Genomic DNA, 17,916 nt, shown 5'->3' on the forward strand with positions numbered 1-17,916 from the left:
GATCAAGACTTATTTATTTTCTGTTTCTTCTGATTTAAATATTCTATATCTCATCCGACATTGATTATAGGGTTTTCTTTCTGATGAAATTAAATATTAAATCTCGGTCATCAATATTTTTATCCTAAAGTTAGCAAAGGTTGGTAGTTAGAAAGCCCACCCTATCAGGTTGTTTATTTCATATTGGAAGGTTCAAGTCGTTATGGAATAGTTCAGTGAGGAATAACAAATAACCACAAAATAAATTTGATACATTTTAAATGTAACAATTCATGAGTTATTTTTTCTAAACGAATGTGATATCAATTCAGTTTCAATTATTCCATCTATATCTCTTGAAATACTCCATTTTTAATTGAAATTGAAGCATCAATCACGCCGAGGATACTATTAATACGGGCGTCAGGTGACCAAAATTCGCTTATCTTCAAATAAATCTTGTTCCAACAAATATTAATGAACGAGATTAAGTTTTTTTAGTAAATTCATAGGATATTGATTTTCATAGTTTCGTGTCTACTCTGTAATAGATTTTAAAACAAATAATGTATTATATATCGGTTGTAAAAATCAAATCTAATGTAAGATAAGTTGAACTGTTTTCAAGTCTGAGATCTTCTAATAGCCTAGATTTGTTTTATTTTTAACACACCTGCTATAGGCTGCTTATATTTCAGATTAATTGTTTAGAGTGGAATATTATGTTCAAAGTATGCTTCATTTATTTAAAACATATTATATATTAGTTATCAATTTGTTGATGCATGATCACAATTTGAGATTAAATTGTGCTCATGTGGAGCAGTATCTGGTCTGATTATTTCCTTCATCCAAAACTACATCTAAATTGTATGCATGGAATAATCATTTGATCGTAAATAAGTGGTGGGCATTCACTATGTTTACTCAAGAATAATTTGTCATGTCACATTTTCGCTACAAGTAAGTTGTGAATTTGCAAGAATAGACAATTATTTGCATAATAATTGCATAATAATTTGCATAATAATATACTGCAGAGTTTCGACTCATAAGGAAGTCGTCACAAAAATAGTTGACTTTCTTCATAAAATATTTTCCCAACATAAATATTCTGAAGAATCAGGATTATTATTGTTTACTGATCTCACTCACAACAATAATATCCGAATTATTCTACTAAATAACATAGAAAATATGCGCAGAAAAACTTGTCACAATTTTATTCATTTTTCAAACCAATTAATACAACATTTTATAATTAATATATTGAGCAGTTTACACTTGATTACACTAATAACAGGCTTACTGTTTAAAATACTGAATAATTAATTGTATTTTAAATAAACCACAACAAAACTAAACAGAACATTGCAGAATTATTCGCATGAACAAAATATGCTTCGTTAAAGCTAGTCATTAAGTACAAAGTTTCAGTTTTGAATTGGATGATTGTGTTTGAAGAATTTCATGTTGAAATTAACTGGAAAAAACTAAACTTAATTACGTCAATAAACTCTTGAAAAATTATGATGAAAATAATAATCTAAGATTTCAAAAAATGTATTACTTAATAATAGGTATTTAATAATTAGCATCTTTTTCTTTTTAGTCTTAAACTCCGAAACAATAATTTGTTAATATCAAAACTTGAGTTAACAAAAAATCGTATCAATAAATAAAAAAAATCCAATAATCTAGATTCATAAATGGAAAATTACAAAAAAATGGTTCTAACTTGAAAACTAACAAACTAAGAAATCAATATAAATTTTATCAGGAATATGAGTAGCATGTACGAAATTAATAAACTGAATCAAAATCTTGAATGGAAGGTGAAACTCTAGCTTCATTTTATAATATTTCAGTTTTCTCTGCAAAATTGATTTATGAAAATGATTTTTCATAAACCATAATTTAAAACGCTGTTGTTAGTAAAAAAATGTCTATAGTGAGGTCCACGTTATAATGGCAGTGGATAAAGATAGAAGAATAGCGATGCCGATTCTCTGCATTAATTAATTATATTTCTACACTGTCAATTGGCATCGTTGTGGACTTAGAAAAGGATAGTACCACCGGCTTTGTCGAATGATAGACAAGGTGACAAGGATAGCAAAACCAAAGTTGATTAAATACTGTCATTATAATGTGGACCTCACTATAGTCTCTATTCTGTAAGAGAATTCTAAACTGTTTTTTCTGCTAAATTTTATTTAGTGTCTTGATTTCATTTTGATTACCATATATACTATTATCAGACTATAATATCTCCTGAGACACTTAGTTTGATTTTGCATTTTAAATTTAAAAATTACTCGATCAAGAACGTAACATCAACATGATAAAATAAAATAGCATTCGATAACGCGTTAATTAACAATATCCTCAGAAAATTCTACAACTCCAAACTAGCTAACATTTTTACAAAGACCAGTTACGCTTAAAATTATACTCGATCGACAATTATTTACAAAATCGCAAAATTTACAATGACAATTTACATATATCATTCAATTCAGTCAAAACAACTCACTTGACTATAAATTCTACTAAGATGGTTTTAATTGTTTTAGCAAAATTGGTCTGCCTTCGTATCATTATCAATCAATTGTTTCAACATTGATGCCATTTTCAAGTGATATGAAGTAAATAAAATTGTGATTTTAAATGTCTCGAAACTATTTTGATGACAGCCATTGGCACATTTGGTTATCAATTGACACAGGTTACTAAAAAATCTGTTAATACTGTATGTTAAAACTAAAACTAACTAAATTCAAATTTCAGTAATTTGATTAAACATACAACCACATCGTCACCCAGTCAAAACTTCTTGAGCTTAATCAACCAATTCATAAAACAAGCGCACCGCTAAATCAACAGCAAAATACGAGTTACAACTATCAATTAGAGTTCACATAAAAAAATGTAATTTGTATTTTTTTATTACATATTTACACAATTTTTATTACAAAAGTTTGAGAAAAAAGTTTGAAAGTGAAGCTTTATTTAGCAAAAACTTGCCAACAGCACTTGAAAGAAGTGACGTTCCGTCAATCGAATCGTCAGTGAAATAATCTTGAGGAGATGCAATGCCATTTCTTGTTGAATCGACATCGTACGCCAAAACTTCATCATCATCCAAATGCGACGACCCTTGCACGAATTTCGCAACCTGGAACAATTCAATATTCTAATTGAAATGATCGAAAATATTCTGATTTGTGATCTTAAAAAACTAGAAACCAAGGATTCTTTTCTTACTTTGTAATTGTGATTCTAGTCCATTGGTATAAAATAATTTGCAAAAGAATTCAATTTACTTTGATTTCTCTAACAGAATTATACACAGAAATTGGATTATTGAAATTTTTTAACATTTAATCAAGATAATAATGTATAGAAATTGTTCGGGAAATACCAACTTTATTTTTGATGCTGTCATTACCTAAATTCGGGAGAAAATAGCACTATGATTGCCATCTACCAATGTTATTTACTTCAGTGTGGAAATAAATATAAAAATATTAGTGAAAATGAATCAATAAGAATAATTATTCTTAGACAAGACATATAGTCTTGGCGCAAATGTCATGAAATGAAAAAGGCACTCCATGGTCATTTTTGGGTAACAGCCGTGGGAGTTGTCTCAATTCTTCATTAGCTCTAGTATAATAAGGATCGTGATGATGATTAGTCAAAATCCCAGGAAAACACCTCAAAAACAAGATGGCCGCCAAAATTTTTAGGGTTTTGCTTCAACGTTTTTTTGGGTTTTTGAAGGTTATAACTAATAATGTATGTGTTCTAGAGTGAAATTTTAAAGAACAAAAATTGTAGAGGAAGAAATTTTGAAATATTCAATCAAAAAACGGTTGAATATCTTGAACGGTTATTGAAATACAAGCGATATAGCAAAACCCTGAACATTTTGGCGGCCATCTTGTTTTCGAGGTGTTTGCCTGTGATTTCGACTTATCATCATCACGATCCATTATGCTAGACCTAAAGAAGAAAATGAAACATCTCCCACGGCTGTTACCCAAAAATGACCACGGAATGACATTTGCGCCCGGACTAATAACATGTTAACAACCTTGCTGACATACTGTACCTTATGGGATTCTTGAGCCGGGTCATAACTCGCCACTGGTCACAGTCTGGACTGGAACAGTAGCCGCGTAATTCATCCAAAGCTCTGGCCGTTTCTCGTGCCCCTTGCTCGTGGTATTCATCTTCACTCAACAGCTTTCTCTTCGGTGTTGGTCGAAATCGTTTCCTGAAATATACATGTAAAACCTAATACGTTTATTTATGTATACTCTGCTTTTATAAAATGGATTTACTTGAAGTACATACATCATGAAATAATAACAATATTTCAGTAAGAGAAACAACTATCAACAGAGTCCAACCGACAGAAACCAAAGATGTGCATAATATAGTATGTTGTATAGATAGATAGATAATTTAGCAGCCACTGACCTCCTCTCAAAGGGGTATATGGACTTGTCAAAGATGGAGTTCAGATAAAAATGAATAATTTCATCCTCAAACCTGATGTTAGTTCTTTAGAAATTAAGTACACGAAATACTGTTCTACTAAGGCTAGGGCCACACGAGCGCACAAAGTGCGTCCGTTGCAACTTACTTTTTGACGTCCGTTGAAGAAATACATAGAAGTGAATTGCAGAATGCAGATCAAAAATATTTGTTGGCTGGTATTTTGAATAGAATAAAATATTTTAAAAATTGTATAAATTTTTATCGTCTACCAATATTAAGAATATAATATCATACAAACATATATTTCATGAGTTGATCAAATTTCTGGTTGTGGTATTGAATTCAGTTGGCTCAATGACAGACACCTCTATTACGCTTTCTCATCTGAGCTTAGACCTTCTAACCTATTACCATGTAAGTTTTTTAAATAGAGATGCTTCCCATGTTATTTAAATGGAGTCACTTTTACTCCCTAGGGAGTTTTTTTGTTTTTTACTACCTAGAGCGAAAAAGTGACACTTTAGTATTATGTTTCAGGGAGTAAAGTAAGTACTTTAGACAGTAGGTGGAGGAAAAATAATTTGCAAAAGAATTCAATTTACTTTGATTTCTCTATCAGAATTATACACAGAAATTGGATTATTGAAATTTTTTAACATTTAATCAAGATAATAATTGTATAGAAATTGTTCGGGAAATACCAACTTTATTTTTGATGCTGTCATTACCTAAATTCGGGAGAAAATAGCACTATGATTGCCATCTACCAATGTTATTTACTTCAGTGTGGAAATAAATATAAAAATATTAGTGAAAATGAATCAATAAGAATAATTATTCTTAGATAAGACATATTAGTCTTGGCGCAAATGTCATGAAATGAAAAAGGCACTCCATGGTCATTTTTGGGTAACAGCCGTGGGAGATGTCTCAATTTCTTCATTAGCTCTAGTATAATAAGGATCGTGATGATGATTAGTCAAAATCCCAGGAAAACACCTCAAAAACAAGATGGCCGCCAAAATTTTTAGGGTTTTGCTTCAACGTTTTTTTGGGTTTTTGAAGGTTATAACTAATAATGTATGCGTTCTAGAGTGAAATTTTAAAGAACAAAAATTGTAGAGGAAGAAATTTTGAAATATTTCAATCAAAAAACGGTTGAATATCTTGAACGGTTATTGAAATACAAGCGATATAGCAAAACCCTGAACATTTTGGCGGCCATCTTGTTTTCGAGGTGTTTGCCTGTGATTTCGACTTATCATCATCACGATCCTTATTATGCTAGACCTAAAGAAGAAAATGAAACATCTCCCACAGCTGTTACCCAAAATGACCACGGAATGACATTTGCGCCAAGACTAATAACATGTTAACAACCTTGCTGACATACTGTACCTTATGGATTCTTGAGCCGAATGATAACTCGCCACTGGTCACAGTCTGGACTGGAACAATAGCCGCGTAATTCATCCAAAGCTCTGGCCGTTTCTCGTGCCCCTTGCTCGTGGTATTCATCTTCACTCAAAAGCTTTCTCTTCGGTGTTGGTCGAAATCGTTTCCTGAAATATACATGTAAAACCTAATACGTTTATTTATGTATACTCTGCTTTTATAAAATGGATTTACTTGAAGTACATACATCATGAAATAATAACAATATTTCAGTAAGAGAAACAACTATCAACAGAGTCCAACCGACAGAAACCAAAGATGTGCATAATATAGTATGTTGTATAGATAGATAGATAATTTAGCAGCCACTGACCTCCTCTCAAAGGGGTATATGGACTTGTCAAAGATGGAGTTCGGATATTTACTTGATAAAAATGAATAATTTCAATCCTCAAACCTGATGTTAGTTCTTCAGAAATTAAGTACACGAAATACTGTTCTACTAAGGCTAGGGCCACACGAGCGCACAAAGTGCGTCCGTTGCAACTTACTTTTTGACGTCCGTTGAAGAAATACATAGAAGTGAATTGGTGACAACACACGAGGTACGTGCCTACCAAGTAACGGAAGTCGTAATGGACGGTGATTTTTGAACAGCGCAGACATGCTACAACGCACGTCGAGACATGCAAAAGTTATTGCTTCGTCTGTTTCCATTACGTAAAGCCAACTGACGTTGACGCACCACACTCAAGCTCGTGTGGTGTCATTGGCGACTGCCGCAAAAAGTAAGTTGCAACGTACGCACATGTGCGCTCGTGTGGCCCTAGCCTTAGGCCGTATGCAGATACTTGGTTTAAACGGAGAAATGACAGCTGTTCGTTTAAACCCCGTATGAAACACATTATAATAAATGCAACCATATCTACAAGTGAACGTGTTCGGTGTTAAACGTAGTGTTAGCATTTGGCCCTAAATCATTCCAAAACAATATCTGTACTCATCTATTTCACTTTCCATGACGAACTGCTAGTTAATAATTTTAAAACAATTTTTGACGACACTACAGTCTATTTTTTGAATAAACTAGTTCTCATGTGTTAAAACATTAAACTGTAGTGTCGTCAAAATAGTTCAAAAACGAACAATATCTGTCTTAAAACGTTGTAAATGCAATTGGAAACACCTACTCATTAAAAATACACATTCAAATTGAACGAATAAACTATTAACTAGTTGATACATGAGATGTGGGATATCCTTATTTTGAGTGCATTGTTCAAGTATATTAGACTGACTTCTTGATAGAGGATTATACGTATTCCAGTGTTTTAAACAACGAACTTTGAACAAGATTGCTTAATATCGTCAAAGAATCTGTAAGATATAATACACATTTTTTAGGCCAGGCTACAATACCCCAACTGCAATTAATAGAGGTCATTATTTGGCCGGCTTTGTATTTTTTGTGTTTTAATTATCCAAATATATGATTGTGCTCTACCGATTGCTTCTTGGCTACCCCTGTACGAGCGATCTCTCGACGGATAAGGTTGTTATGACTAAAAGGTTAAGAATACTTGCAATGTTTAGCATTGAATGGATGACAAAATAGCAGATAAAATGTGAATTTCAGGTAGCCGATCTGTTGATGACGTGCCTCTCATCCTAGTGATGTAGGTGACGATTTGAAATAAAACTAAATCAAAAATGGTATCAATGGTATGAACTGATATTGACTGGTGGCGATTTGAAATGAGATTAAAAATTGTATGAATAATTGAACTAATATTGTAGAGGAAGAAATTTTGAAATATTTCAATCAAAAAACGGTTGAATATCTTGAACGGTTATTGAAATACAAGCGATATAGCAAAACCCTGAACATTTTGGCGGCCATCTTGTTTTCGAGGTGTTTGCCTGTGATTTCGACTTATCATCATCACGATCCTTATTATGCTAGACCTAAAGAAGAAAATGAAACATCTCCCACAGCTGTTACCCAAAAATGACCACGGAATGACATTTGCGCCAAGACTAATAACATGTTAACAACCTTGCTGACATACTGTACCTTATGGGATTCTTGAGCCGGGTCATAACTCGCCACTGGTCACAGTCTGGACTGGAACAATAGCCGCGTAATTCATCCAAAGCTCTGGCCGTTTCTCGTGCCCCTTGCTCGTGGTATTCATCTTCACTCAAAAGCTTTCTCTTCGGTGTTGGTCGAAATCGTTTCCTGAAATATACATGTAAAACCTAATACGTTTATTTATGTATACTCTGCTTTTATAAAATGGATTTACTTGAAGTACATACATCATGAAATAATAACAATATTTCAGTAAGAGAAACAACTATCAACAGAGTCCAACCGACAGAAACCAAAGATGTGCATAATATAGTATGTTGTATAGATAGATAGATAATTTAGCAGCCACTGACCTCCTCTCAAAGGGGTATATGGACTTGTCAAAGATGGAGTTCAGATAAAAATGAATAATTTCAATCCTCAAACCTGATGTTAGTTCTTCAGAAATTAAGTACACGAAATACTGTTCTACTAAGGCTAGGGCCACACGAGCGCACAAAGTGCGTCCGTTGCAACTTACTTTTTGACGTCCGTTGAAGAAATACATAGAAGTGAATTGGTGACAACACACGAGGTACGTGCCTACCAAGTAACGGAAGTCGTAATGGACGGTGATTTTTGAACAGCGCAGACATGCTACAACGCACGTCGAGACATGCAAAAGTTATTGCTTCGTCTGTTTCCATTACGTAAAGCCAACTGACGTTGACGCACCACACTCAACGCTCGTGTGGTGTCATTGGCGACCGCCGCAAAAAGTAAGTTGCAACAGACGCACTATGTGCGCTCGTGTGGCCCTAGCCTTAGGCCCATATGCAGATACTTGGTTTAAACGGAGAAATGACAGCTGTTCGTTAAACCCCGTATGAAACACATTATAATAAATGCAACCATATCTACAAGTGAACGTGGTTCGGTGTTAAACGTAGTGTTAGCATTTGGCCCTAAATCATTCCAAAACACAATATCTGTACTCATCTATTTCACTTTCCATGACGAACTGCTAGTTAATAATTTTAAAACAATTTTTGACGACACTACAGTCTATTTTTTGAATAAACTAGTTCTCATGTGTTCAAAACATTAAACTGTAGTGTCGTCAAAAATAGTTTAAAAACGAACAATATATGTCTTAAAACGTTGTAAATGCAATTGGAAACACCTACTCATTAAAAATACACATTCAAATTGAACGAATTTACTAGTAACTAGTTGATACATGAGGTGTGGGATATCCTAATTTTGAGTGTAATAACTCTAACATTAATCAGACTGAATTATTAATAGAGGATTATACGTATTCCAGTGTTTCAACCAACGAAGTTTGAACAAGATTGCTCAATACCGTCCGACTAGCTGTGAGATATAAAACACATTTTTTAGTCCAGGCTACAAGAATACCCCAACTGCAATTAATAGAGGTCATTATTTGGTCGGCTTTGTATTTATTGTGTTTTAATTATCCAAATATATGATTGTGCTCTACCGATTGCTTCTTGGCTACCCCTGTACGAGCGATCTCTCGACGGATAAGGTTGTTATGACTAAAATGTCAAGAATAAAGTTGTAATTCCAAACATTGAATGGATGACAAAACAACAGGTAAAATGCAAATCTCAGGTAGCCTATCTGTTGATGACGTGCCTCTCATCCTAGTGATGTAGGTGACGATTTGAAATAAAACTAAATCAAAAATGGTATGAATAATTGAACTGATATTGACTGGTGGCGATTTGAAATGAGATTAAAAATGGTATGAATAATTGAACTGATATTGACTGGTGGCGATTTGGAATAAGATTAAAAATGGTATGGATAATTGAACTGTGATATTCATTGCCTATCACACCAGTTGTGAGCCGAATCAGAAAATTTACTATCCAGCCGGATCAATAAAAACTGAGATATAGATTAGTAAACGTCAACAGCTATAGCTTGTAAAGGAAAACTAATAAAATTAAAAATAATTTGTTTGAACGCATTCAAAGAATCAGGTGGTTGGGTCATGTGGAAAGGATGACTGCGGGCAGAATCCCTAAAATTGTGATGCGGGAAAGGTTTCACAATAGGAGACACAGAGGGACGCTCAGGAAAAGATGGCTGAATGATGTTAGGAGTGAGGGGATGGAGAGGCATAGTGAACGATTGAGATGCGTGGAGGTTGATAGTTGCGGAGGCCAAGGCTCATCATGGGCTGTAGCGCTATACAAGAGTTTGAACGCATTTATATTTTACTGTAACGTTAATAGATTTCATCAATTTTGCGTAGTTTCAATGTGGCTGACACAGTTTCAGTGCACTGTTTTCATCTAATACAATTCTAAAAATTCTATTCAATTTCAATACTTAGTACGGTACTGTGCACTCTATGGAAAACATTGGCTGGTATACAAAAATGTAGAATTAAGCAGGGGACACATCAGTCATGCAGCGTTCCGATCCGATCACAAATGTCAACGGCCTTGAATGTAGCATGCCACACATGTCCGTCATGTGATTTGCCCTACCACAACCCCTACACCTCACCTTGATCGATAAATTCGCTAGTGGTGACAACCTGTCTACTGTTCTTGAAATCTGTATGCACCTTTACACTAATTAATCCTTTTTTGAACTATTCAATAATTCACTGTATGCAATAATAATATTTAATAAGATTTTGAATGCATCAAAATTAGTGTTTCCTTTCTCTCTGTGAAACTTGTAATATGCAACTCTGGTTTGCGCACAGGCACTTTTTGCCCATGCAGACCATTTTCTAAAGATTTATTTGGCTTAGTGGTATTCATGAGGTTGTTTTTATTCTTTGTTGTTGTTTTATATTGAAAATGAGTACATAAAATTTTTACTTTGTAAATTGCATTTTTTTGAAATAAATATATTTTGTCAGTCTGTCTCACAGAAATGTCGGACATGAGTAGACATGGATCATTTCTGTCTCACAGAAATGTCGGACATGAGTAAACATGGACACGGACATGGATCGGAAAGTTGCGTGACAAGTGTGCAAGAGGGCTTAACTAGTCTCTACCTCTGCTCTCTACAGACTGGACAAAATGGCTTCACAAGCCGCTTGGCTTGTTTCTAGACACAATTTCAACTATTTTTAATAATTTATTATAACTGTCAAAAATGCAATAATACATAATGGGTGAATTAATACATTACTGGCAAGGATCTGTTTCCAAATATGATGCAAAAATTATGAGTGCAATGCTGGTAAAGTTACAGAAGCTTGATTGTGATATTTGTTATTTTTTTAAGGCTCTATAAATTCAATTTATTAAAATATTTCTGAGTGATGATATGGAGCGCCTCAATAGAATGAATAATTTCACCAACAAGCAATATTTACAAAGATATACATGGACATAGTCAAGTACTTACTACTTGCTACTCATAAAGTAATATTTTATACAATAATAATAATACTGTATAGACAATGTTATATGCTTGTAAATTGTTATAAGAGCAATCTATGAAAATCACTCCAGTCAATATAAAAATATTTACTTACTGCATGAAAATACTTCTCAATCGGTAAGTCACTGGATTGTTTTCTCTTACAGAATGGTATCTGCTTGAAATCAGCAGGAGACATTATCAAGTATCAACACTAAATAGTGTTGATTAAATGTAACTCAACAATATAAATCTCCTAATTGATACTACTAAGGGAATAACTTAGATATTGTAAGAAGACTATATTCGCCATACCAATTGATGATTAATGTTACACATCTCTATTTTTCATACATATATTAAAAAACTGGTCTATTTTTGTCGTATAGGCTATATATATATTGATATTTAAAAATGACACGATACATGTGAAATCAGTACAAGTTTGTAATTTTATACTTCAACAAGTATTCACTAAATTTGGAAAGAGTTTCAAAGTAGCTTCTTTTTCTTTCGTGCGTTTGAAAATGACAAAGAATTGTTGGATAAAGTTGATAAAATTTAAGCGTGCGAAAGAAATCAGAATTTGGGATGCAAAAATAACGTGATTTGATGAAGATTAATGAAATGAGATATTTCTACCAAAAGTGACTAGCCGGAAAAGAGAGACTATTTTAGAAATAGATACGGTATGTCATGAGAAGCGTACATAAATAATATCACCACAAGATTTGAAGAAACGTTCAATTCAATTAATAAGAGTCAATTCAATTCAATTATTCAGGGACTTCAGACCGAATGCCGACCCTTGAGTTTTGAATCGATTTTTTCAATCGGTTCAATCCTTAAAAAAATATGAGCAAACTCGAGAAATACTGATCATGAGACATGTTTACCAAAGATGGAAATTATTGAGCTGGATGTTCTCAAATATTTATAGGATAGAGCTTATTGAGAAAAGAAAAACAAAATCGTTGGTTTGTGTATGTGATCAATGATTTAGAGAGGACATATTTTACGAGCAGTAGTTTCGTTTCATTAATTAAAGGTATGATTTGGAGGTAAAACGAAAAAGGTTATAAATGTAAACAATATCCTTAAAAAAGTGAAATTTTAATAATCTAACACAGTATAAACTCATCTTATTAGCACAAAACCTAAATATTTTAGTTTGGTCCAAAGAAATGAAAGTTAGCCTATATTTTTCTCTCAGAATTCAATTCAAAAGAAATATAAAACTAGTATACGTACAATAGAACTAACGATGAAAATTTTATGGTGGAAGTGATATGTTACATCATAATAATAACTCAAATCATTAAATCATAAACGCATTAGGAGAAGACAGAAGTATTTTAGTTTGGTCCAAAGAAGTAAAGCTAATTTCGCGAGGACTTCAATGTAATAAAAAATAAAGACCAGTATGTACAGTCGAACTCATGTTTAAACATTTATGGTGAAAATACCTTGTTACATCAGAATTAAAATTGAAAATTATTATTCAGATGTGTCTCAAACGTTCAAATAGACAAGAAAGCATGCAGAAGATATGGAGAGCAGAGCAGAGCATTCCAGAGAGCGTGCACTTAAGCTTCATTTGTGACCTACATGAGAGTTATGATTGAGATAAACCACGACTTGGGAATATTGTAAGTCACCAAAAGAAGAAGGTCAACTCCAAGTACTGCTTCCTGGAAGTAGCTGCACATAAATATTGATACCAGAGCAGCGCCCTAGAATGAAAAATACATCAAAATATAAAAAAATCAAAAATACATTTAATTCTAGGAGAAAGACAGTTCATATCTCTCTCTTGAGATATAATCTTATTAGTTTTGTTGGTTAGTTAAATGTAAAGTAACCAATCCAAAGCATCTTTATTTAATGATGAAGATTAAGTACGATTCAATCTTCAACACATACTTAGCAGGTAGGTTGCATGGAAATTATTGTATGAAACATATAAGAAATTTTTGGACAAGCTAAGTAAAGCATCATTCCTATCCCACAATGCCAGAAAGATACGGAATGAAGCCATCCAGATAAAAGAGTTTTCTTGAGTTGAAATGTAATAATTATAACTCGCTCATGACAATGAATTTAGCATTTCCAGGAATCAATAAATCAGTATTTTGTAACTATCACGAAGAACGGAATGAGAAAAAAATTGGTATTTTTAGAACTGGAGTTTTAAATGGGTGAAAGCAACTTTGGTATATTTTTGTTACCGGTATGAATATTATGTCTGAAGATTAATAATTGTCTGGCACATTTACTGACTGGCGTTGCTAGATGTTAGTGAGAATTTTGCATCTATTTCAAGAGTTGAAATTCACAATCGTCATATCAAGGCCATTAAAGAATTATTTTCAATTTGGTTCATGCGATATATTTGCAAAACTATATTTTTTCTCAAAATGTAAGAAAAAATATAAAGTGAGAGAAGAAAGCTGAAGCATACATGAAAAACGATAAATTATGACATTCAGAAACGAAAATCAATTGTTGAGATCCTTCTACGATTATTAAAGTTATAGTGCATGAAGAGCAATAAAGATAAATAACTTGGAAAAGGACAAGGAAATCATTAAGTAGATTTTAAAGTATTTATCTTTATATCAAGTGATAAACGAGAGAAGAAACATATTAACATTTATCCCCTCTAATTGTAATTTCATCAGCCTACTCCCGTTTATATCGCAATGACAGCTTTCCAGTATAGAGAGAAGATATAGCATAAGAAGATATCTCATGGCATGGGTCATAATATATTTTCCAAATTTCAAGCCTTATTTGTTAGTTCAAGCCGATTACTGTTCAGCCAGGTGAGAATGTAAGAGGCACTGTATGAGATACTACCAGCGTTACGAAAAAGAACTTCTTGGACTATTGGCTCGAGCTAACAGTGTAATTTGAAACATAAACTTCCTATATCAAGGTATATCTTGTAATGCTATCTTTTATCTATATTTCATAGTGATACTGGTATGTTTAAAAGTGAATTGGAAAGAAGGACAATTTGAAATTCCAATTTCGAATATTGAATAAAATATTGAAAAAAAAATTCATGACATTCATGGATTATGAATGTTAAATTAGATAAGAAACTACTGAAGCTGAAGATGATTGAGTTGAAGCTGACCTGTAAACACCATTTGATGAGGTTGATGCTTCTGGGATCAGAGACGGGTCCAAATCTGTAGCAAACGATGAAGCTGATGAGTGAGGTGGTAAAGAAGTATCCAATCACGTATTCTTTGTAAAGCATCGAGATGGTGCGCACATTATCCATCATCAGCTGGAAAGCGTAGAAAGTTATGGCTGATCCTCCCAGGAAGAATCCGTACATCAAAGGTCTCTGAAAAATATTTTATTTAAATTAGAATAAAAAGTAAAAAGTAAATTCGTATGGCTTTTGTTGGTGGGGAGTCCCTTGCGGGAAGGTCCCACCTTCTGAATAAATAATTGAAGCCGTCAATGGGCCTTACGACTGTCATACTTCAGCCGGGACCGACACCAATATTGTGTATTGGTTGATAGCGGAGCCCAATATTGAATAATGGTAGTAGCGGAGCTCCAATAAACGTTGAGTTTATAAAAATCGGGTAATAGCAGAACATCAATATTTTAAATCTATTGAATATAGGCGAAGTCCATTATTACCCTGTGTAATGGGTAATGGTGCACCATTTGACTTGCGTATATAGGAATTGACATTGGGTAATACGGCGAGGCAGAACATCTGAAAGGATCTCTTTGCCAATACAAGCCATATTTTTCAGCTAGAACAGTTTTTTGAGACAAAGTGCTAAATAAACGTCTACAGTTTCATCAATGAATACGCATGCAGTTAATATGGCTTTGAATATTAGTGTTGATATTTTTGCATAAATAAATTATTCTCTTCTATTTTTATTTAATTATAATCCCAAAATTATTCGAGCACTGTACAGTCAGTCGAAAATTTTAATATTGAAATGAGGGGTATTTTGGCAAGCTGAACAAAAAAGTAAGGTCCTATGCACATTTCTAATATTTCTTCAAATGAAAAATGAGTTTTGTGGGATGTCAAAACTCCCCCTGAAAGAGAAATTATTCAACTTATCCTCTCTTTTATTAAAATAACAATGATTTCTGCGTTGAATAACATGTTTCTTGCCAACAACAATCGAACTCTTTGTGAATTTAGATATGACCTACACTGTAGATTTATATAATTCCATCAATTAAATACATGGAAATTGAAGTATTTATTTCAGTCAGTTTATGGTTAGTTGAAATTGTTTATCAATAAAAAAAGATAATTCTATCAGTACAGAATTAGTAGAATGAATTTTACTTATTAATAAATAAATAAACCATAAGTTCATTGGTCTGATAAAGGCCCGATTTATCAACTTTTCCTTGGGCAAACAAAACATAAGCAGAACTGGTTATTTCTTGGTGTCAGTTCTCATTATATTAAAAACTCAAAGGTAGTATTCTGAACTTGGGAGTTATTGCCAACGGCCGACTGACTACACAAAACCATAGTTACATAAAAATCAAACTACCCGGTTTTCAACTATATTTTACTTTTCAAAACATGTTTCAATTATTTATATAATTTTCAAGTGAGACATATATAGTCGAACATGTTGTGAGAAATAAAATATAGTTGAAAACAGGGTACTATTTTTATATAAATACGAGTGGCCCTTATGAAGAGTGTTATTTGATGTGGAGTTTCCAAATAATGAATTCCATAAATGAGTTGTGACTTGTTTAAAAGTGTGTGGGAATCAAGTAAATAGCAGTTTGGCAGTCAGCATCCACACACAAGATTGCCGAGCTGCAGGCGTCGAAAACAGAATGATGTTTCAAAATGAAGATTCATGTTTATTTAAGAAGGAATATATTAATATCGAATCAATTATGTAATTCAATTACTATTTACTAACGCTAGATGGACTAGCAAATGATGGCGGTCAGTCAAACTTATGCTCTCCTGATCGAAAACTACACAACATCTCAAAGAAATTGAAAACTCATGAGCTTTGTATGATGTGTTGTGTATCTGCCATACGCTAAATAATAATAACTTTTGGGACAGCCTGGGGTGGATGAAGGTGCCTCAAATGCGTGGCTCAGACACAGTGATCTGTTTATAGAGACAGAAGGCATCATGATGGCTATTCAAGATCAAGTAATAGCTACTAAGAACTACAAGAAGCATATATTGAAGCTGCCTATAAATGGTGACTTGTGTAGAAGATGTGGTATGGCTCCCGAAACATTGCAACACATTATGTCGGCTTGTCAGTTGATGGCAGCTACAGACTACTTGAGGCGCCACAACTCTGTTGCTGGGATCCTACACCAGGATCTTGCCTTGAAGTTTGGTCTAGTGGATCAAAAACTGCCTTACTATCTGTACAAGCCACTTTCTGTACTTGAGAATGATACACACAAGATGTATTGGGATCGCTCAGTGCTGACTGACAGGACAGTTGTGCACAACCGGCCAGACATTATCCTCATGGACAAGACAGCCAGGGAGATCATCTTGATTGATGTTGGCATACCATGTTGCCACAACTTGGAACAATATTACAATGAGAAAATATACAAGTATCTCCCTCTGGCTGCTGAGATCAGGGATGTCTGGAAGCAGGAAAGTTACAACTGTCCCTATTATTATCTCTACTGTTCGAGTGATCAGGCAGAAGGTTTCAGCGAACCTCAGTTGCCTTGGTGTCTCAGAGAGTGCAAAATATGGAATTCAAAAGGCGGTTGTACTCAGCACGGTATCAATGATTAGATCCTCTTCAAATATGACAGAATAGAGATGTACCAAAGTCTTGCCAATGGCCGACTTAGGTTGCAATAAAAACTATTCACTTTGTAAGTGATGAAATGATTGAATAATAATAATAATAATAATAATAATAATAATAATAATAATAAAAACTCACTAACCTTTGGAAACAAACGACTCATAAAGTAAACCAGAATCAGAAAAGAAGCTCCAACTCCAAAAGTGATGCCGCATACGTAGTAAAAGAAAACATTTTTACTCAACCGAGGTCCGAACACGAATAGCAGGATTCCAAGCACAAATTGTACAACTCTCCAGTAGTCCACTTCTGAAAAATAAAAGAGCAATATTATATTATAATATTTCACGGAATACACTATAGTGCCAAGAGAACTGAGAGTGAGCAACTTTCCAAGTCTAAAGCTACTCTTCCTACAAGCGGCATTACAATATTCATCAAGTTTTTGAAGCCGGACAAGAGTCTAAAGAAATATAGTTTAGAAAATGATCTCTGTATATACCTTTTATTTATCATAATGTAATTATTGCATCCTTGTTTTCATCAGATAAACAGACTACCGTAGCAGAATTTAATGTATTTTATTTATTTATTTATCCCATTGTGTACAAATACTTAACATGAGGAAAGGCACAACAGGCTCATGCCCAAAACTGTCCCATTTCCAATTTATACTATACTGTGCTATATTAAATATTATTAAATTTTTATACTATATTTATG

The 17,916-nt window shown here is 33.5% G+C and overlaps 1 protein-coding gene across 1 annotated transcript in view; it reads right to left on the reverse strand.

Annotated features, from left to right (window-relative positions):
* Positions 1-2,991: 2,991 nt before the first annotated feature.
* LOC120352217 (nuclear envelope integral membrane protein 1-like) overlaps positions 2,992-17,916 on the reverse strand; it is a 17,306-nt gene continuing 2,381 nt past the window's right edge. The window contains exons 2-8 of the mRNA XM_039431964.1: positions 17,336-17,502; positions 14,520-14,735; positions 12,986-13,110; positions 7,958-8,122; positions 5,919-6,050; positions 4,097-4,261; positions 2,992-3,157 (exon numbers count right to left, since the gene is read on the reverse strand). Coding sequence (XP_039287898.1) covers positions 2,992-3,157; positions 4,097-4,261; positions 5,919-6,050; positions 7,958-8,122; positions 12,986-13,110; positions 14,520-14,735; positions 17,336-17,502 — 1,136 coding nt within the window. The remainder of the gene's footprint in view (positions 3,158-4,096; positions 4,262-5,918; positions 6,051-7,957; positions 8,123-12,985; positions 13,111-14,519; positions 14,736-17,335; positions 17,503-17,916) is intronic.

This window comes from Nilaparvata lugens, chromosome 7 (assembly GCF_014356525.2).
Source record: "Nilaparvata lugens isolate BPH chromosome 7, ASM1435652v1, whole genome shotgun sequence".
Classification (NCBI taxonomy): Eukaryota; Metazoa; Arthropoda; class Insecta; order Hemiptera; family Delphacidae; genus Nilaparvata; species Nilaparvata lugens.